Raw genomic sequence first — 20,884 nt, forward strand, 5'->3', positions numbered from 1 at the left:
ATTGGACGTGTACTTTTTTTTCTGGTTTTTTTGCAACTACTTTTTATAAAACACTTGCTAGTTCCAGCAATAGCAAATTCAAGAAAAGCTGGCTCCTCGGCTTTTGTCATTTTTGTCTTTTACTGCGATCTTCCCGCGACAGCAACAACTTTTACGACGAGGATTTTATTGCTCGAGGGCATTGTTTAGTGCTGGTGGTGGGTTGATTACGATGCCTCCTAAGGGGAGTAGGCAGGCTACGCTGGGGTATGTATTGCCTGGTTGGGAGGAGGGGCGGTTGTTTTGTTGCGATTTATTGGGGCAGAGAGGACAGTTGGGACTGACTGAGTTGAACGGTACAGGAAATTCTTCACCCAGGCCAACGGCGCTGCGATTCCGGAGCCAAAGGTGGCGGCGCAAAATAAAACGCAGACGAAGTTAAGTTTTTCGACCAAGGTGGGGGGGGAGCAGAGCCCCAAGAGGAAGAAGAAGGATGAAGAGGAGGAGGTGAGTTCCGATGCTGAGGGGGGAGAGGAGGGGGGTAAACCGGTGGAGAAGAAGAAGAAACGGGGCCGGCCTGCTAAGGCTGCCATCATCACTACGACGGAAAAGAAGACGAGAAAGAAGGAGGTTGATGAGGATGGGGATGAGAGCATGGAGGATGCGGAACCTGCGCAGAAAAAAGCGAGGAAGGGGCGGAGGAGGGTGGTGAGGGATGAGGAGGATGGGGATGAGAGTATGGAGGATGCGCCGGCGCCGGTTGAGGATGGCAGGGTGTCCTCGCCGGAGGGGTATCAGTATGAGAAGGGGAGTGAGCCGAGGATGTTGAATGCGACGCCGAAGAAGAGGCAGGGAAAGAAGGTGAGACAGGATGAGAAGGAGTGGAATTTGGGGGTGGAGTCGCCGGAGGGGTATGATTATAAGGGTGGGAGTCCGCCGAAGCTTTTTAAGGGGGATAGGTTGGTTGCTGTTGGGGGGAAGAAGGTTGGGAAGGAGGAGGCGGGGAAGAAAGAGGGGGAGAAGGCCGGGAAGAAGGCGGTTGAGAAGGAGGAGGAGGAGGTTGTCAAGGAGGGAGAGGAGACGGCGTCGTCGGCTTCGGATGTGGAGATGGAGGAGGAGGAGGAGGAGGAGAAGCCGGAGGTGGTCAAGAAGGCGAGGCAGAAGGTGCAGGCTACGCTTAAGAGTGCTGATGAGCATCCTTTTCCTGATTGGAAGGCTGGGGAGCCGGTGCCGTATGCTGCTCTCTGCACTACGTTTTCGCTGGTGGAGCTCACGACGAAGAGGCTGGAGATTATGGCGCACTGTGCGCTGTTTTTGAGACAGGTTTTGAGGCTCACGCCGGATGATCTTTTGCCGGTGGTGCTGCTTATGATCAACAAGCTTGCTCCTGACTATGCGGGTATCGAGCTGGGCATCGGAGAGAGTTTGATCATGAAGGCTATCGGAGAGTCGACGGGCAGAAGTCTGGCGATTATCAAGCAGGATCAGAAGGAGATTGGTGATCTGGGCTTGGTGGCGGTCAAGAGCAGGTCGACGCAGCCGACCATGTTCAAACCAAAGCCATTGACTGTTAGGGGTGTGCTGAAGGGGCTGATGGGCATTGCCACGACAACGGGCAATGGAGCTCAGGGGAGGAAGGTGGATGGGATCAAGAAACTGCTTTCCCAGGCTGATGCCAACGGGGCGAAGAAGGTTGATATCACCAAGGACAAGGGCGGGCCGAGTGAAGCCAAGTATCTGGTCAGGTTCCTGGAGGGGAAGCTGAGATTGGGTCTGGCGGAGAAGTCGGTCATTGTCAGTTTGTCACAGGCGGTGGTTGCGCACGAGGCGGCTCAAAAGGGGGTTGCGCCCAGTGCGGCTGACTTTGAGAAGGGCGAGGCGATCCTCAAGACTGTCTACAGCGAGCTGCCAAGCTACGATGTCATCATTCCGGCTATGGTTGAGCACGGGATCATGAACCTGAGGGATCACTGCAAGTTGAGACCTGGTGTTCCCCTCAAGCCCATGTTGGCCAATCCTACCAAGGCTATCACCGAGGTTCTGGACCGGTTTGAGAACAAGCTTTTCACTTGCGAGTACAAGTACGATGGTGAAAGAGCGCAGATTCACTATGTGGCCAAGGACACTGCTGAAGAGCTCAGCCAGTCGGCCGCGAATGCCAGCAAGGAGGTGGGTAATGGTGTGGCGGCGATCTTCTCGAGAAACTCGGAGGATCTGTCCAAGAAGTACCCTGACGTCTTGGCCAAGCTGTCTACTTGGGTCAAGGACGACACGAAGAGCTTTGTCTTGGACTGTGAGTCGGTTGCTTGGGATGTGGATGAGAAGAAGGTGTTGCCTTTCCAGCAGCTGATGACGCGCAAGAAGAAGGACGTCAAGATTGAGGAAGTCAAGGTCAAGGTTTGCGTCTTTGCGTTTGATCTGCTTTATCTGAACGGGGAGGCGGTGGTGAACAAGTCGCTCAGGGAGAGGAGGGAGCTGTTGCACAAGTCGTTTACTCCTGTCGAGGGCGAGTTTGCGTTTGCGACGTCGATGAATGGGCAGGAGCTGGATGAGATTCAGACGTTCTTGGATGAGTCGGTCAAGGCTTCGTGTGAGGGGTTGATGGTGAAGATGCTGGATGGGGAGGAGAGTGGGTATGAGCCTAGTAAGAGGTCGAGGAATTGGTTGAAGGTGTGTTTGGTCTTGCATTCCACATCGTCACAGGCGAGCAAAAGTGTGCTAATGTAAAACAGATCAAGAAAGACTACCTCGCCGGCATCGGCGACTCGCTCGACCTCGTCGTCCTCGGTGCCTACTTTGGCAAGGGCAAGCGCACCTCTGTCTACGGCGCCTTTTTGCTGGCGTGCTACAACCCCGGCACGGACATGTACGAAACGGTCTGCAACATTGGCACCGGCTTCAGCGAGGCTGTGCTCGAGGAGCTGCATGCCCAGCTCTCCAAGATCACGATTGATCGCCCCAAGCCGTTTTACGCCCACAGCAGCGGGGGCCAGCACCAGCCGGACGTGTGGTTTGAACCTAAATATGTCTGGGAGGTCAAGACGGCGGACTTGACGCTGAGCCCGAGGTACAAGGCGGGGATGAAGGAGGGGGTTGACCCGACCGGGGAGAAGGGGATCAGCTTGAGGTTTCCGAGGTTTATCAAGGTGAGGGATGACAAGAAGCCGGACGAGGCGACGAGCAGTCGGCAGGTGGCGGAGATGTATCGGAAGCAGGAGAGTGTGAGTAAGAGCAAGGGGCCGAGTGTGGATGATGATTTTGAGTATTAGGTACTCATTGGAGGAGGGGTGTTTCTTGTTGTATAATCTTTTCGTCTTCATCATAAAAGTGAGGCATGGGAGTTTAGATGATAATCAGTTGTTGATATTGAGAGTTGTGGTGGGGGTTTTTTTTGGTTTTTTTTTTTTTTTTTTTTTTTTTTTTTTTTTTTTTTTTTTTTTTGGTGTTTGCATGTCTATGATTGTTTTGCATGTGTGGTGTAGTGGTCATTATCAATATTCTATTTAGCTTTGGGATATATGGATGCCATGAACTTGATTAACACCAGCTTGAGAGGTGGTGTTGATGAAAATATGGTGGTTTCTTTTGGTTTTTTTTTCAGTTTTGGGCATTTTTGGTTTTTGGCAAAGTGTAGTATGTATGGTCATGCCTGACAAGAAAAAGAAAAAAGAGGAACTGGTGTCTACTTTAGTTTTTCTACATCAATTGATGGAGGTATCTTACCTTTGGGGAGGTCGGTAGGTAAATGGTAGGAGTTGGGTAACGGGGTTTGGGAAGGATATTTATGACGATTGAAAGGGGTTGGTGATGCTGAGAATGAGGTGAGCGGTGATTTTGGTGGAACATATCAAGGGAAGGGTGTAGATAAGAGAGGAGGAGAAAACATGGCGGGTTGTGAGATGAGTGAAGGCTTGCTGATATACCTTTTACCGAGTGTGAAATGACACTCGGGGTTTGGTGTGCTGTGGTAGTCAACTCATGAAAATAGTATAAAAAGACAAAAATTTGTTCTTGTCCAATTCACCAGTGTGCTTTGTTGATGAAGGGGTCTCTCTGGGAGAACTTTGCGATGTATGTTTCCCTGTGACACCTCACAGACATGATCATAAAGTAGGGGTGATGTTGGTATAATCAGTTGTAATGTTACATGCCTCTTTCTCTTTTGTACATGCAGCGAATAAAGCCACGGGCTGTCTCTCTCTCTTTTTAATACATCATCACACATGTTGTTGGTCTTGCCCAACCCATCCAACCTCTCCTCTTCCTCTCCCAGTCAGATATAGCAAGACCATTCTTTCAAACAATCCAAATCCCCCACTTCCCCTCCTTACTCCATCACCACAGTAGCACCCAACTCCTTCATCGTCGCGACAATCTTCTCGGCCTCGTCCTTTGGTACCGACTCCTTCATGAGCTTGGGCGCGCTCTCGACAAACTTCTTGGAGTCTACTAGGGAGAGACCGAGCAGGTTCTTGACCTCCTTGATGACCTTGGGCTTGGCGCCGGCGTCGAAGGCCATGAGCTTGACGGAGAAGAGGGTCTTTTCGGCGGCGGCCGGGGCGGCGTCCTCGGCTTCTTCGACGGCAGCGGGGGCGGCGGCTGGGGCGGCGGCGGCAGCGAAGCCACCGACGGGGAGGTCGGGGATGTTGAGGCGGGACTATAGGTAGGGAAGGAAAGAAAAAGGCCACGTTAGTGACATGGTCTTCTTGTAATGTAGTCCCGTTCCGGTTATTGAATTCGGTTATCGGTGGTGGTAATTTGATATTGCCCCTCCAACCGTGTATATAATCCCCTCCTGGGAACATAATCCTACCTTCAAGCTCGCAACAAGGTCGGCCGTCTCCAAGAGGGTCAATTGGCTAATCTGGTCGACGATGGCCGAGATCTTGGGGCTGGTCTCGGTTGAGTTGTATCTCCTTTGGAGGGCCACGGCGGAGGAGGTACGGAGGGGTGTTCTGACGACGGTGGTGCGGAGCTGGCGGGCGCAGGATTGCGCGGCGTATCTGCACGAGACGGACATTTTGATCTGGATTGTGAAGTGAGAGGTTCGAGGTGGTGAGCTTGTGGGTGGCTACGGCCGTGCTGGTTCTCTTCCGTCTTCGTCGTCGTCGTGAATCCCGGAGATTTTTTCGCCCGTCGTTGAACGAAAAGTTCTGGCTGCCGGTTGATCGCCTGGGAAAGTTGGGCCCGCAGGGGTGTTCGTCTGGAGAGCTTGGCAATACGATGTTTAAGAAAGCTTGGGCCATCTGCTCTGTACCTTAAAAGTCTTGCACTGGAGCAAAATAAATCCGGTGTGCTGAAGGGCGCTGTTTTGGCGCTGTGACTAGGGACGGCTTCAGTGCCCGGTGTGGTGCGCTGTGTGGGTCACCCCCAGTCGCTGAAATGTTGCAGGTGGGCACTGGCCGCTCATGCATGGAGGTCGAGAATTTGGAGACTCGGGCCCTTGCCCCACCTTTTTTTTTTTGGCGATTTGGAGAAGGTGAAGAAAAAAAAAGTTGGGATAAGGAACGACATTTTTTGATAGTAGCAAACAAGTCTTTTGTTTTACAAGACTTGATACAAACAATTCCACGCCATTTTCGACGGATCCTCGATCATGGCCACCATCGACGTGAGCCTGCAGAGACAGTCTCTGCTCCGAGACGCGGCCACGCTCCAATTCCTGCCGCGGGAACTGGTCCTTATCATCCAGGACCACCACACTCACTCGAGCCAGCTCTTAGAGGCCATCGCGACGGCCGCCCTCATTGCGCCCGCCACAGACAGGATATTCGCCCACTTGGACAGCTGTTTTGCCGACATCTGCGCCAGATGGGTCTTGTCCCACCCAAAGCTCGATGTAAAAGTTTTTGCGTCGTTTGCCAGGATCTTGCCGTTTGCACCGGCTCTGTCTGTGTTTCTTACATCGCATATTCAAGGTGGAGGAGGAGGAGCCGGAGGACTGAGACCAGGACAGCAAATACTCGACCACCTTGACTTGACATCGTTTAGTGATATCGACCTCCCCATTATTCTCCTCGCCTTATGGAGACTCAATAATTTTGACAAGAGAACTTATTCACCACTCTCGAGCCCGTCACAGCTCCAGTCTCTGTTCACCACCCATGCCAACCCTGCAGTGAGATGTCTCGCCATCCGGATTTTCTGCCAGCTCCACGATGCCTCGGACCAGAAGCTGGAGGCTTTGTTCACCAAATACATTGCCAAGGACACCAGCCTGATTGCGGATTTGGACGGGAGAAGGGCGGATTATTCGTTTCTGAGCCTGTATGAGGATGCGAGGAGCCAAGAGGTCCAGCGCCTTCGCAGTAGTATCCAGACTGAGCAGCAGCAACAGCAAGAAGGACCGGTTGCTCCAGTAATTCAAAATCTTACCCCCCTTGTTGTCACATATGGCAAGACTGTCCTTCCACGGCCCCTCGGTCCTGTGAACACGCCAAGTACTCTCGCGCTCACTTCGACGACGGTGGAAAATCTCGAGAATCTCGGCAGGCTTTTGCAGAAGCCAGGTCCCGTTTTGCTCCATGGTCTGTCCGGTGCGGGCAAGACATCGTTGGTTCAGGAGGTTGCGAGGGAGTTGGGGAAGCAGGGTGAGATGGTCACGCTGCATCTGAACGAGCAGACGGACGCCAAGATGCTTCTTGGCTTGTACACGACAGATGAGAAGCCCGGTTCCTTCTCGTGGCGCCCAGGTGTTTTGACGACAGCGGTCAGGGAAGGAAGATGGGTCTTGATTGAGGACCTGGATCGTGCGCCGACCGAGGTTATGAGCACGCTGCTGCCCCTTATTGAGCGTGGAGAGCTTCTGATTCCGGGGCGTGGGGAGAGGATACAGGCTGCCAGAGGGTTCCGGATGTTTGCGACGGTTCGGACGTTGATGGGAATGAACGACAAGGAGAATCTACCGAATATGATTGGGCAGCGGTTGTGGCAGTTGCTGCATATCAAGGCTCTTCCGAGGGATGACTTGAGGGAGGTCATCGTTGGGAGATATCCGTTGCTGCACAAGTATACGGTTGGGATTTTGGCCGTTTTCGACAGGCTGGTTGCTTCGACGAGTGGTTCTTCGAGGCTGTCTCTTGGGCGGACGGTGTTGGACCGGCCCTTTGGTACGAGAGATCTTTTGAAGTGGTGCGGGAGATTGGACGATATCCTGCGCTCGGCTGGTGTCAAGACTGGGGAGGAGCCCGTCACGGATACTACGAGAGACCGGATGTTCCTGGAGGCTGTGGACTGTTTCGTCAGCAACATTCATGAAATTGCTGCTCGCAATCTGTTGATTCAAGCTATTGCCAAGGAGATGCATCTTTCCCCTGAACGCGTTCGGCATTATCTCTCACATTACATCCCCGATATGGTGGACTCCGAGTCGCGGCTGACGATTGGCCGTGCCTCTTTTGTCAAGTCACGGAGGTCTGGCAGGATCACCAAGTCAAAGAGACCTTTCGCTACTACCGTTCATGCCAAGAGGCTGCTCGAGCAGATTGCCGTTGCTGTCAAGCACCGTGAGCCCCTTTTGCTCGTCGGTGAGACCGGCATCGGTAAGACTACGGTGGTTCAGCAACTTGCCGAGTCGCTCGGTCACCAGCTCGTTGCCGTCAATTTGTCTCAACAAAGCGAAGCCAGTGATTTGCTTGGTGGTTTCAAGCCGGTCAGCGCCCAAAGTCTTGCCATGCCCATCAAGGAGGAGTTTGAGGATCTTCTTGAGAAGACCGGTGTCTCTGCTGAGAAGAACAGGGAATATCTCGATCGTATTGCCAAGAGATTTGTCAGGGGCAAGTGGAGAGAAGTCTCCAAGGAGTGGCGGAAGGCTCCCAAGATGTTTGAGGCTATTCTTGAGAAGCTGGAGAGCGCCCAGACCAAAGATGAGCCAGCCGAGGAGCAGCCAGCCAAGCGTCGCAAGACTGGGTCGACAAAGCTGCAACGGTTGCGTGACTTGAGACCTCGCTGGGATACCTTTTCTCAAAGTCTTGATCAGTTCGATAGGCAGGTTGCCAGCGGGGGTGCTTTCGCCTTTGCCTTTGTCGAGGGCAAGATTGTCAAGGCTGCCAGGAATGGCGACTGGATTCTCCTGGACGAAATCAACCTTGCTTCGGCCGACACGCTGGAGAGCATTGCTGGTCTCTTCCAGACGACACCCTCTCTTCTTCTCTCAGAGACGGGAGAAATCGAGAGGATCCAGGCACATCCAAACTTTCGTGTTTTCGGCGCCATGAACCCAGCCACCGATGTGGGCAAGCGAGATCTCCCACTCGGTCTGAGATCTCGCTTCACCGAGATATATGTTCAGAGCCCCGATCGGGATAAGAAGGATTTGCTTACCATCATCAAGACTTATCTGAAGGGCAACAACAGCACCATTGACCGTTTGGCTGATGATGTTGCTGATTTGTATCTTGAGATCAAGCAGAGGGCAGAGGCGAAGCAGTTGGTCGACCAGGCCAGTGAGGTTCCTCACTTCAGTTTGCGTACCCTGACGCGGGTCCTGACATACGCCAACGATGTGGCTCCTGTGTATGGACTCGACCGTGCCTTGTATGAGGGTTTCTGCATGTGCTTTACTACTCTGCTCAGCGAGGAGTCGGAGCGCACAGTCAGGCCGCTTATCCACCAGCATCTCCTCAAGAAGTCCAATATTCTCACTCAACCACCGAAGAGGCCCCTCGATGGAAAGCCTTATATCTCCTTCAAGAACAGGGACAAGAACCATGAGTACTTTTTGCTCCAAGGCAACCACGAGCCCATTGTGCGAGACGACTACATCATCACTCGCTACGTTGAGCGCAATCTCCTCAACCTTGTCCGCGCCACCTCTACTCGGAGGTACCCCATCCTCATCCAAGGTCCCACATCCGCAGGTAAAACAAGCATGATTGAGTACTTGGCCAACTACACTGGCAACAAGTTTGTCCGCATCAACAACCACGAGCACACCGATCTCCAAGAATACCTGGGCACTTATGTCTCTGACTCGGAAGGCAAGCTCAGGTTCCAGGAGGGTTTGCTCGTCCAGGCCATGCGGGAAGGCTCCTGGATCGTGCTCGACGAGCTGAACCTGGCGCCTACCGATGTCCTCGAAGCTCTCAACCGCCTGTTGGACGACAACAGGGAGCTGCTCATCCCCGAAACTCAAGAGATTGTCCGGCCGGCAGAGAACTTTTGTTTGTTCGCCACGCAGAATCCCCCTGGCTTGTACGGTGGCCGCAAAGTCTTGTCCCGCGCTTTCAGAAACAGATTCTTGGAGCTTCACTTTGATGATATTCCAGAAAGCGAACTCAAAGAGATTTTGCAGCAGAGAAGCAGGAACACGGCCCCTTCTGACTGCGGGAGAATCGTCAACGTTTACAAGCAGCTCACCCGCCTCCGTCAGGAGTCCCGTGTTTTTGAGCAAAAGAACTCTTTTGCTACGCTGAGAGATTTGTTCAGGTGGGCTCTTAGAGAGTCGGAGACACGACAGGAGATCGCCGAGCATGGCTACATGCTTTTGGCTGAGAGAGTCCGCAAGCCGGAGGAGAGGGACGAGGTGAGGAAGGTTATCGAGCAGGAGTTCAGGGTCACTATTGACTCGGCCAAGCTGTATGATCTTGACACTGCGCCTGAGCTGAGAAATGTCAAGGCAAGGAATAGCCAGGGGGTTATCTGGACGAGGGCGATGAGGCGGTTGTATGTTTTGGTCAAGAGGGCGATCAAGAACAATGAGCCGGTTTTGCTGGTGGGTGAGACGGGTTGTGGTAAGACGACTGTGGTGCAGTTGCTGGCCGAGTTTGAGGGGCAGGGGTTGCATATTGTGAATGCGCATCAGAATACGGAGACGGGGGATTTGATTGGTAGTCAGAGGCCGGTGAGGAATAGGGGGGCGGTTGTGGATGCTCTGTTCCGGGATTTGGAGGAGCTGGCGGGTTTGCTTGGGAGGGAGAGGGGGGCTTTGGAGGAGTTGCAGGAGTGGTATAGGACTCTGCCGGCTGAGGAGCTGGCGAGGGTTCCGGAGGCGTTGAGGGCAAAGATTCATGCTGGGATCACGAGAAGCAAGGCCCTGTTTGAGTGGAGTGACGGTAGTCTTGTTCATGCCATGAGGGAGGGCAGCTACTTTCTTCTTGATGAGATTTCTCTCGCAGATGACTCGGTCCTGGAGCGTCTCAACTCGGTCCTTGAGCCTCAGCGCACGCTTCTTTTGGCCGAGAAGGGCGTCGACGACTCTTTTGTTCAGGGCACCGAGGGCTTCCAGTTCTTTGCTACCATGAACCCCGGTGGCGACTTTGGAAAGAAGGAGCTTTCTCCGGCTTTGCGCAACCGTTTCACTGAGATTTGGGTGCCCGCCTTTTCGGATGTGGAGGATGTTCATGACATTGTCGTCTCCAAACTCGACAAGAGATTCAAGCAGGGGAAGAGCACCAAGTCGAAGCCTGTCTCCCAGATCATCGTCGAGTTCGCTTATTGGTTTGGCAAAACCTTCCGTCCTTCTTCGGCTACTGCTTTCTCGGTCAGAGATATCCTCTCCTGGGTCCAGTTCATGAACACGTGCCCCTTCAAATCCACTGATCTCGCCCTTCTTCACGGTGCGGCCATGGTGTTTATCGACACCATCGGTGCCAACCCTTCCGCTCTCATCTCGGTCGACCCCAAGGAGATGGCCTCACAGCGCCAGCAATGTCTCGAGCAGCTTGGTGCTCTTTGCGGCAAGGACCTCAGCCAACTGTACTTTCAAGAGCCAGAACTCGAGATCACCCCCGGAGCTCTCTCCATCGGCGATTTTGGTGTCGAGAGGTCCGAGGCTGCCAAGCTTGATGCCGGTGATGAGTTTGCCGTTCCCACCACCAAGATGAATGCCATGCGCGTGATTAGAGCGCTGCAAGGGACGAAGCCGATTTTGCTGGAGGGTAACCCTGGTGTGGGCAAGACTACGTTGATTACGGCTTTGGCGAGGGCTTGTGGACGGCCGCTGACGAGGATCAACCTGAGTGATCAGACAGATCTGATGGATCTGTTTGGTACGGATGTGCCGGTGGAGGGGGCGGAGGCGGGTAATTTTGTCTGGCAGAATGCGCCGTTTTTGGAGGCGATGCAGAAAGGGGAGTGGGTCTTGTTGGATGTAAGTGACACTGTTTTGGATCAGGGATAGGGGGGCTGTGACTGACATGATTTTACAGGAAATGAACTTGGCTTCTCAGACGGTTCTGGAGGGTCTGAACGCCTGTCTTGACCATCGTGGAGAGGTGTACATTGCCGAACTGGACCAGGTTTTCAAGCGCCATCCCGACTTCAAGCTGTTTGCTGCCCAGAATCCTCATCACCAGGGCGGTGGTCGTAAGGGTCTTCCTAGTTCGTTTGTCAACCGTTTCACTGTGGTCTACTCGGACGTCTTCACCAAGGAGGATTTGCTTCATATTACGGCCAAGAAGTTCGCCAAGATTGGGGAGGATACTCAGCATCGTCTTATTGAGTTTATGTCGAAGCTTGATGATGAGGTTGTTGGCAGACGGTCGTTTGGTGCGCTCGGGTCTCCGTGGGAGTTCAACTTGCGTGATACCCTTCGCTGGGGCGATTTGTTGACTTCCGACAAAGCCCTCTTGGCCGACCGCAAGCCGGATGACTATCTTGATGTCATTATTCGACAGCGTTTCCGGTCGGAGCGTGACCGTGAGGCGGTCAACAAGCTCTTTGCTGAGATCTTTGAGCGGATGCCTGAGCAGCATGGCCTGTACCATGATATCAATCCCTATTTCTGCCAGGTCGGGCTTGCTACCATCAAGCGGAATGCGCTGTCGCAGCCGACGCATTTCCCGGCGATTGATCCAATTGCCAGGCTCAAGGAGATTGAGTCGATTTTGATTGCTATTGAGCAGGACCTGCCGTGTATCTTGGTTGGTCCTTCGGGCAGTGGGAAGTCGTCTCTTTTGGCCCACGTTGCGGCTTTGGCTGGTAAGCCTATGGTCATCTTCCCGCTTAATGCGGATGTCGATGCCATGGATCTTATTGGTGGCTTTGAGCAGGCTGATCCTCACCGTGAGGTGCAAGCGGCGTTGTCCAGGTTCAGACAGGCTCTTCAGGACCAGATTCTCAACACTCTGCCAAACATGGTGGCGCGTGTGGCTCTAGATGTGTTGACTACCTTGGGGTCCTCCTTTACCGGGGAGGCTCATCAGTATGAGACTCTTCTGCCCCTCATCGAGAGCCTTCAGGTCGATCCAGCTGTCAACCAGGAGCTCGCCACTCTTTTGGATCAGGCAAAGGAGGCTTTGCACAAGCCGTTGACGCTCGAGAACCCGAGATTCGAGTGGCTTGATGGTGTCATTGTTCGGGCTGTCGAGACTGGCGCTTGGTTGGTCCTCGATAATGCCAACCTTTGCAGTGCTTCTGTGCTGGACAGACTGAACTCGCTCTTGGAACGGCCGAATGGTATCCTCAGCATCAATGAGCACAGTGGTCCGGGTGGTGAGCCGAGGATTATTAAGCCCCATCCTGATTTTAGGATTTTCCTGACGGTCGATCCGAGGTATGGAGAGCTGTCGAGGGCTATGAGGAATCGTTCGGTGGAGATTTATCTTGATGTTCTTCCTGCTGGGACAAGTGTTGTTGTTGAGAGGATTGCACCTGTTGATGGGACGCTTCAGAGATACCATACTGCTGCGAAGTTGGCGTCGTCTCAGGGTACCGAAGAGGGACAGCTTATCCCTTGGGCGTTTGATGTCATCTCTCTTGGAGACAGCAGCCGTCTTGATGCTTACATCAACATCATCCGCGAGGCTCTCAGCGATGGCTCGCCATCTCCTGTTCAGTCACCCGACGTCCTGCAACATCTTGACCTGCTCTTGTCTTACATCCACCATGAAGACGCCGGTGAACTCCGCCAGGCCATCGCGGGGTTGTACACCCCGTCCCCGGACAAGATGCTCATGCCTCTTCACCCGTTGATCAACTCCCCTATGATGCCGCTCCTGGACCAAGCCCGCGAGGGACTCACCTGCTGGCTGGCAGTCTGCTACGAGCTCTTTATCGACATCCAAAAAGCAGAAAAAGCCATGGCTGGCCAACTCTCCAAGGTCAACGTCAGCAAGCCATCCTCGTTGAACCGCCTGCAGAGGTCGTTTGTCGCGGACAAGGTCGCTTCCCTCGCCAAGGACTCCACGGTCAACTCTGTCCGGTTTTTGGCGTCGGTTGCCAAGGCGATCAAGGGGTACATCTCCACCAGCACTGCCGAACCTGGAAACTGGAAACAGCGCCGCGCTATCCTCCGCCGCGTGGTCCTCTTTTGGAAGAGGACATTCTCCTTCCTCATTGCGTCTCAGTTTGAGGAAGCGAGATTCCAGTCCCATTTGACTCAGGGTGCTAACCTCCTCCGCCGATCTCTTGCCATGGCTGGTCGAGATGATGAGGGGATTCGGAAACTACTTGTCTCGATTGGGGAATTTCTCGAGCGGGACTTTGTCGTTGGGTTCAAGCTTGTGACAGGTCTCTCCATGGAGACGATGTGGCGGGCTTTACGTCCTGATCCTATTGCTGACCAGGCTACGCTTGAGCAAGTGATGGAGCTGGAGAGGTTGGCGGATAGGTTTGATGAGATGAGGTGGAGGGTTGATGTTGATATCGCCACCCTGAGAACAGTTCAGGATTCCATGGCGAGGATCTATGCTGTTGTTCGCACGGGGAAGGTGGATGGTGCCTCTCTCGTCAAGGACCTCCAACAGGAGATTTCTGCGTTGGAGGCAAAGATTGGGGTGCACTCTGCCGCTCACGAGCCCTTTTTCGCGAGTAGTTTTGAGGGGTTGAGGCAGGTGGGGGTGTTGCATAGGATATCAACCGGGGGGAGGATCGGGGAGGGGAGTGGTGATGTGGATGTTTTGTCGAGCTTGCCTACTGCCAGTCTGATGAGGATTCAGTGTATGAAGGGGACGGGTTTGCAGGGGGTGGATTGTGTTCTTGCGCAACAGGGACAGGGGAGTGAGGTGGTGCACCCTTGGGAGGGGGAGCTTTCAAAGGCGTTGTTGAGGAGGTATGAGGCTGCGGCTTCGGCGAGTTTGGGCCAGCTGAGGAGTTTGGAGGTGGAGATGCCTATCATGGGGCGGGCGTTGGCGGGGGCGAGTGAGGCGCTTGCTGCTGATCCTCTTGGGAAGGCGGAGGGGCTTTTGGTGAGGTTGATGGATGAGGTGATGAGTGCTCATGACCCGTCCCGGAAAGGGGGAGTGGAGGTATTGTTTGAGAGTTTGGTCAAGGGGGCTAGGATGGGGGCGGTGGAGTTGGGGGAGCTGGGGGGGTGGTTGGAGCAGAGTGAGCAGCTTCAGATGATAGAGGGGGGAGATTGGCCGGGGCATGTGGTGGAGGTTTTCAGAGGCCACTTTGCAAAGGCTTTGTTGGCGCTGGTGGCGGCGAGGAAGGGGTTGCAGCCTAGGTCGGCGTTTGCGAGCATTGCGTGGGTGAGGTTTGCGCTGGGGTGTGTGACGCTTTTTGTGCCGGATAAGATCTTTGATCCGCATCATCGGGCGCAGATTGAGGCCGAGGAGCATCATGAGCTTTACGTGGGTCTTCAGAGGGAGATTGCTGCTCTTGAGGCCTTTGAGGTGGCGTTTACCGGGCAGAAGACGGGCATCCGATTGAAAGCTCTGGCTGAGGAGGCGGGTGGGTTGGGAGAGCCGCCTGCGGTTCAGTCGATTTACCGTCCTGGGGGTGGTGAGCTGCGCAGTTTGCAGGGGGAGTTTAGCAATGTTCTCGGTGCCCTTTTGGCGAACGATGTTGCGACGACGCATCTCAAGTCTATCATGTCGTCTTCGACTGAGGTTACTGAGGAGCTTTCGCTGGTGGAGCAGAACGTCTCGCTTCTTATTCACCGGTTGACTTCCCGGTTTGGGGCTTATCAGGATCTGACCATGCCGCTGGTCAGTTTCCTTCGCTGCCTCAAGATGGGCCTTTCCCTTGGGAGGGGTGTTGTACCCCCTGCCACGGCATCTGAGGATAACGAAGACGAGGACAACAAATCCGAGGTCTTGGTCTCTGTCACGCCCTTCCTTCAGGGGACGGTCTACCGCGCTGAGACGGAGGATCTTCCCCTGAGAAACTTTGCGTTCTTGTATTTTGTCCAGACGGTTGCTGCTGTTGAAGGCAGGAATCAACTTCCTCCATCCATGAGGAAACAGCTCTTTGAGTCACTGGCCTCCATCCACGAAGTCTACAGCAAGAAGTTTGAAGAGGACAAGCGCAAGGAAGTCGAAGCTAGCGGGCTGAGTTATGTCCACAAGGGCAGTTTGGAGGACGAGAAAGAGTATGACCGGCAGGAATTCGACAGCCTCTTCCCTGATTATCAAGACGAGGGCGACGACGATGATCACGACAAGACCAAGGTCAGGAAGCCCAAAAAGTCGAAGCGGTCGGGCAAGGATCTCGCGGTGATGCTCGCCGAGGCGCATGAGAAGATTTTCCTTGGGAGTCAAGAGCCGCAGGTGATGATCAAGGAGCTTTGCACACAGGTTGCCAGGACAGTCGCCAGATCAAAGGGTGGGCAAACGGGCCCGGAGATGGACGCCATGCTACTCCCCGCTACGCTGCTTGTGTTTGAGGACTCGGTCAAGGCCTTTTCGGCCAGTGTCGAGACGGGCGATTACAACTTTTACGCTGATGCCCACCTCGCTGAGGTTCGCAAGGGTTTGAACCTGGTTAATGCCATCCGCAATCGGTTCCTTGAACTGCAAGGGATCGACGAGATTGGCCATCATCAAACGCTTGCAGATGTTATCCTTGCGTGTGACAAGGTTCTCGAGATGGCTATTGACGACCCGCTTGCCAAGATTATCACAGCGATTGAGAAACTGCACGCTCATGTTTACGAGTGGCATGAAGGCGGCTGGGCTACGGCTGCTAATAAGGCTGTGGCGCTGTATGAGAAGCTGCGGGATACGATTTGTGACTGGAGGAGGTTGGAGCTGTCGTCTTGGTCGCGGTTGCTGGATGTCGAGGTCAAGAAGACGCATGATGCGGCCAAAGCTTTCTGGTTCGACGCGTACAATGACGTTATCCTCAAGTCGTGCGTGTTTCTTGAGGAGGGGTTGCTCAAGGAGTATGCGGTTGAACTTTTGGAAACCCTCTCGACGTACTTTACTGGTGATCGCTGCACTGTTGGGCAGTTCAAAGCGCGGTTGGGGTTGTTGAGGCAGTTGAAGAGCCAGCTTGATCTGCTGACGAGGGATGAGAAGGAGTTTGGCGTTGTTGGCGATGCGGTGGAGAATAGTATCAGGTACTATGGACGGTATCTGGGCAAGGTGGAGGAGTATATCAAGAATGGGAGGCAGCCGCTGGATAGGAGTATGAAGGATGTGTTGTTGATGGGGAAGTGGAGGGATAAGAATATCGAGGCTTTGAGGGCGAGTGCACGGAAGTCTCATGAGAAGCTATTTAAGCTAGTGAGGAAGTTCAGGGCGGTGTTGGAGCAGCCTGTCAGGGTCATTACTGATCAGGGGCTGCCGGAGGAGAAGTATGAGGGGGTTGTTGGGGGGAGGATGGTGGTCAAGAAGGTTGAGCACAGTGTGGATCCCAAGGCTATCGAGGTGTGTCGGGAGATGGTCCCTGGGATTGAGGCTCATCCTCAGTGGAGTCGGATGGTGAATCTACCCGGGGTGCTGAAGGCTATGGGGAGACATGGCTCGCTGCCTGCGGGTGTTGTTGGGGCTGCGAAGACGGTGGATGAGTACATCACTGATTTGGTCTCTTCGATTGCCGAGTTGAGGAAGGAGACGCCTAGCACGCTTACGGATGAGAATAAGGAGGCTGTGAGACATCTCAAGACTCGCAAGGTTACGCTCTTTAGCGAGACCCTCAAGACCCTTCGCGCTATGGGCTTCAGCCGCAACTTGGGCACGAACATTCTCGACAAGCAGAGCAGTACGCAAAAGGTTCTTGTTGGGTCGGGGTTGGTCCCTCATCTTTCTGGGCCGGAATTGGACGCGCTTGAGTACTTTTACCACAAGACTCTTGACCTAGCTCCCAAGGTCCGCAAGGCTGCCAATGATCATAATGAGGATCTCAACAGGGAGGTTGTGGGGAGGAGTATTGGTTTCTTTGAGGGTGTGCTGCATGTCATGTTCAAGCAGAGGCAGTTTTTGTCCAAGACTGCGCATGCTGATCAGGCACTCGAGGAGGCGATTGCCTACGTCAGGCAGCTTTCTATTGCTGGAGAAGGCTCTTTTGCGCCGGAGACCAAGCAGACCAACTACGCTCAGGTGCTGAAGTGGTTGGTGCAGATTGTTAAGTTTGGTGTTCATCTTGTGGATGTTCACGGCAAGCTTGGTCAGATTGACAATGAGCCTGTCAAGTCTAGGTTGGGTGCTTGGGTTGAGACGTTTGCCAAGTTGGAGAAGACTCAGCTGAATCTGCCTCAGCTCCCCGAGGGCTTTGTTTCCTTGCCCCAGGAGACTCTCCAAGTCGACGTCGAGAGGGAGTTGGCCGCTTTGAAGACTGACCTTCCAGTCCTCGCTCAAGAGCGTCCTGATCTGGCATTTGTGATGGAGCAAATCAACCTCTGGACCGACATCCAAACCACCGCCGAAATCACCAGCGGCCCCCAACACTCTGGTATCGACACCTTTGCCAACTCAGCCCTGACCCTCTCAAGCAAAATCTTGGTCGCCCTCCAAAACTTCCAAAAGGTCGCCTCCACCCTCCCCGGAACAACAGAAGACCCAAGCTGGCTTGTGACATACGGGGAGGCCCTCCAAAAGTCCATCGACGCCCTCCGCATGCCCACCATCACAAACGACATCACCTCTCTAATCTCCCAGCTCCGCTCCATTCCCACACCATCAGTCGCCACCCCGATTTTACGACTAGTTCTACCCATCCTACAACAATACTCGGCCTCCTGCTTTGACAACATCACCCAATTCACCTCCCTCCACCGCACCCTCTGCCGCCTAGGCTACACCCTCTCCACCTCCTTCACCATAATCTCCTCCCAAGGCTTCTGCACGCCCAGCGAACCGTCCAACGAGAAGTCCAACGAAACCGGCAACGTCGAAAACGACGGCACTGGCCTCGGCGACGGGGAAGGAGCAGAGGATATCAGCAAGGACATCCAACCTGACGAGGACCTCACCGAGCTGGCTCAGGACAAGAATAATAACACGCAGGGTGACATTGAGGAGCACGACGACGCGGTTGACATGGGGGATGATGAGCTGGAGGGTGAGCTTGGGGATGTGGCGGGTAAGGATGAGGAAGACGAGGATAAGGACGGGAGTGATGATGAGGGGGATGATGAGGATGTGGATGAGCAGGCTGGGGATGTGGATGATCTTGATCCTACGGCGGTGGATGAGAAGATGTGGGATGGGAGTGGGGAGGATGAGGCGGAGAAGGATCAGCAGGGGGAGGGGGTGAAGGGGGAGAGGGATGAGAGTGATACTGTTGCTGCTGAGGAGAAGAAAGACGACAAAAAGAAGAAGGAGGAAGAGAATAAAGGGGAGGGGGATGGGAAGGGAGAGGAAGATAAAGAAGGGGAAGAGGAAGAAGAGGAAGGGGAGCCGGGGGATGAGAATGAGGGGGTGGCGATGGAGGAGTTGAATAAGCAGGATCAGAATGTGGATGAGCAGGAGACGTTGGCGTTGCCCGAGGATATGGATGTTGACATCAGTGATGGTGAAGGGGAGGAGGAAGATGATTTGGACGGGTTGAGTGACGTTGATCCTGATAAGATTGATGAAGAGGAGAAGATAACTGGGGAGGATGATGCTGATAGCGATAATGGCGAGGAACAAGAAAAGGGTGAGGAAGAACATCAGAAAGACGAGGAGGTTGACGAGGCGGGGGCAGAAGAAGAAGAAAAAATTGATGCGGCGGGTGAGAGAGAAGAGGAGATGGATGTTGACGAGCAAGGGGACGAAGGCAGGGAAGATGAAGAGGAGAAGCCCAAGCCGATGCAGGATGATGGCGGTGGTGCTGATCAGAATGACGTCGCGCCTAGCGAGGTTCAGAACGGGGGTGGTCAGGCGCAAGATGATGCGAATGATATGGAGCAGGATGAGACGGAGAACAAGGCTGCGCAGAGGGAGTCTGGCGCTGTGAGCAAGCAGCAGGCCGAGCAAGACAAGGCGCCTGGTATGGAGGGTCAATTGTCGACGATGGACCAGGAGCAGGGTCCTTCTGATCAGCCGGAGGATGAGTCCAAGCAGGCTCAGCCGTTCAAGAAGCTGGGTGATGCTTTGGAGAGGTGGTATCGCAACCAAAAGGACATCCAGGCGGCTGACGATCAAGAGAGGCCCGAGAAGCAGGCGGAGGACATGTCCAAGGCCGAGTTTCAGCATCTGCAGGATGACACCGCCGAGGCAGACGCGCAGGCTTTGGGGACGGCGACGAACGAGGAGGCAAAACCAATGGATGATGCCATGGCCATCGACAACGAGATGGAGGAGCAAGGGCAGCAGGTTCTTCCCGAAGATGAACAACCCGAGGAAGGGGGCGATGTCGATATGGAGGATGCCGAGCCGGCCGAACCCCAAGATGGCATCAAGAACGAGCGTGAGGACGGCCGTTCAGGCGTGGCTACCCACCGGGGCGCTCCAGACAACAACAAGGCCCCCGGTGACGAATCCGCCCCCAACGGCGCCGAAGACGAAGACGTTCAAGAAACTTCTACTCAACTCTCCGCCACCCATCTTACGGATGAAGACCGCCCTCTCCGCCCTTACGGCGAGGCACTAGAGCTCTGGTCGACCTTCCAGCAGAAAACCCAAGGCCTTTCCCAGTCTCTGTCCTCCCAACTGAGGCTGATCCTCGCACCAACCCAATCAACCAAGCTCTCGGGCTCCTTCCGCACAGGAAAGCGACTCAACATCAAGAAAATAATCCCTTACATCGCCTCGTCGTACAAGCGGGACAAGATCTGGATGAGGAGAGCCATCCCCTCCAAGCGCGCATATCAAATCCTGTTATGTGTGGATGACTCCAGCTCCATGTCTGACGAAAACAGGTCTTCCTCTGGCCGTCTCGCGCTCGAATCATTAGTGATGGTCGCCCGCGCCTTGACAATCCTCGAATCAGGCCAAATTGGAGTCCTGGGCTTCGGAGAAGAAGTCTTTACCGCCCACTCGCTAACCTCACCCTCCTTCTCCTCTGGCGACACAGGCGCGAGGGTCCTCCAGAATTTCACCTTTCAGTCTGCCGGGACGGATATGATCAAGCTCATGCGCGGGGTGATCGATCAGTTCCGTGACGCCCGCCTAATGTCCCAGGGAGGGGAGGATCTCTGGCAATTAGCGCTAATCTTGTCTGACGGCCTGGTCCAGTCGAGGGATCATGCCAGGCTGAGACCGCTGCTGAGGGAGGCGACGGAGCAGAGGGTGATGGTTGTTTTTGTTGTCATGGACGACGTCAGGGATAAGAAGGGGCATAGCGTGCTGGAGCTGAAGGAGGCGAGGTTTGGGGCTGATGGGGTGCCGGTTGTGAGGCGGTATCTGGATAGTTTTCCGTTTGAGTATTACTTGATCGTGCACAATCTGGAGGACTTGCCGGGGGCGTTGGCGGGGGTGTTGAGGAGTTGGTTTCAGGAGGTGAATGCTTAGGGGGTGGGTGGGTAGGTGGTGATGATGAGGGAGGAGAAAATATGAAAAGGAGAAAAGAAAATGAAGATAAATAAATAAACAAAAGGAAGGGAGAAGATAGATTGGGAGAGGGTTTGCATTTTTGGGAGTTTTATGGGCTGGGAAATATGGGAAGGGAAAGGAAGGGGAAACGTTTGCAATGCATGAAGAATGGAAAATAAAATGGTGTTTTGTTTGTTTCTATTTTGCCGAGACTATGCGTGTCAACTCTGGAGTCTACATATATTCCAACTTGGTCATGTTCACAGTGGTAAGGGCAGTAGTAGGTTATATCAAGATAAAAAACCGTATGATGTTATAATTCGAGGTAAAAAGAAAATCCTGTG

The 20,884-nt window shown here is 54.0% G+C and overlaps 3 protein-coding genes across 3 annotated transcripts; 2 read left to right on the top strand and 1 right to left on the bottom strand.

Moving 5' to 3' along the window:
* Positions 1 to 211: 211 nt before the first annotated feature.
* Positions 212 to 3,248, top strand: PODANS_7_10060 (uncharacterized protein; the record flags this gene model as incomplete). The annotated part of the gene is made up of 3 exons (XM_001908337.1): positions 212 to 246; positions 342 to 2,649; positions 2,718 to 3,248. 3 exons carry the CDS (start codon positions 212 to 214, stop codon positions 3,246 to 3,248), a joined length of 2,874 nt encoding a protein of 957 aa, XP_001908372.1.
* Positions 3,249 to 4,306: 1,058 nt separating this feature from the next.
* On the bottom strand, positions 4,307 to 4,999 carry PODANS_7_10070 (uncharacterized protein; the record flags this gene model as incomplete). Its single annotated transcript, XM_001908338.1, has 2 exons — positions 4,307 to 4,636; positions 4,793 to 4,999. 2 exons carry the CDS (start codon positions 4,997 to 4,999, stop codon positions 4,307 to 4,309), a joined length of 537 nt encoding a protein of 178 aa, XP_001908373.1.
* Positions 5,000 to 5,575: 576 nt separating this feature from the next.
* PODANS_7_10080 (uncharacterized protein) lies at positions 5,576 to 20,519 on the top strand (the record flags this gene model as incomplete). The annotated part of the gene is made up of 2 exons (XM_001908339.1): positions 5,576 to 11,068; positions 11,127 to 20,519. 2 exons carry the CDS (start codon positions 5,576 to 5,578, stop codon positions 20,517 to 20,519), a joined length of 14,886 nt encoding a protein of 4,961 aa, XP_001908374.1.
* Positions 20,520 to 20,884: the final 365 nt, after the last annotated feature.

Source organism: Podospora anserina, chromosome 7, assembly GCF_000226545.1.
Source record: "Podospora anserina S mat+ genomic DNA chromosome 7, supercontig 1".
NCBI classification, from domain to species: domain Eukaryota; kingdom Fungi; phylum Ascomycota; class Sordariomycetes; order Sordariales; family Podosporaceae; genus Podospora; species Podospora anserina.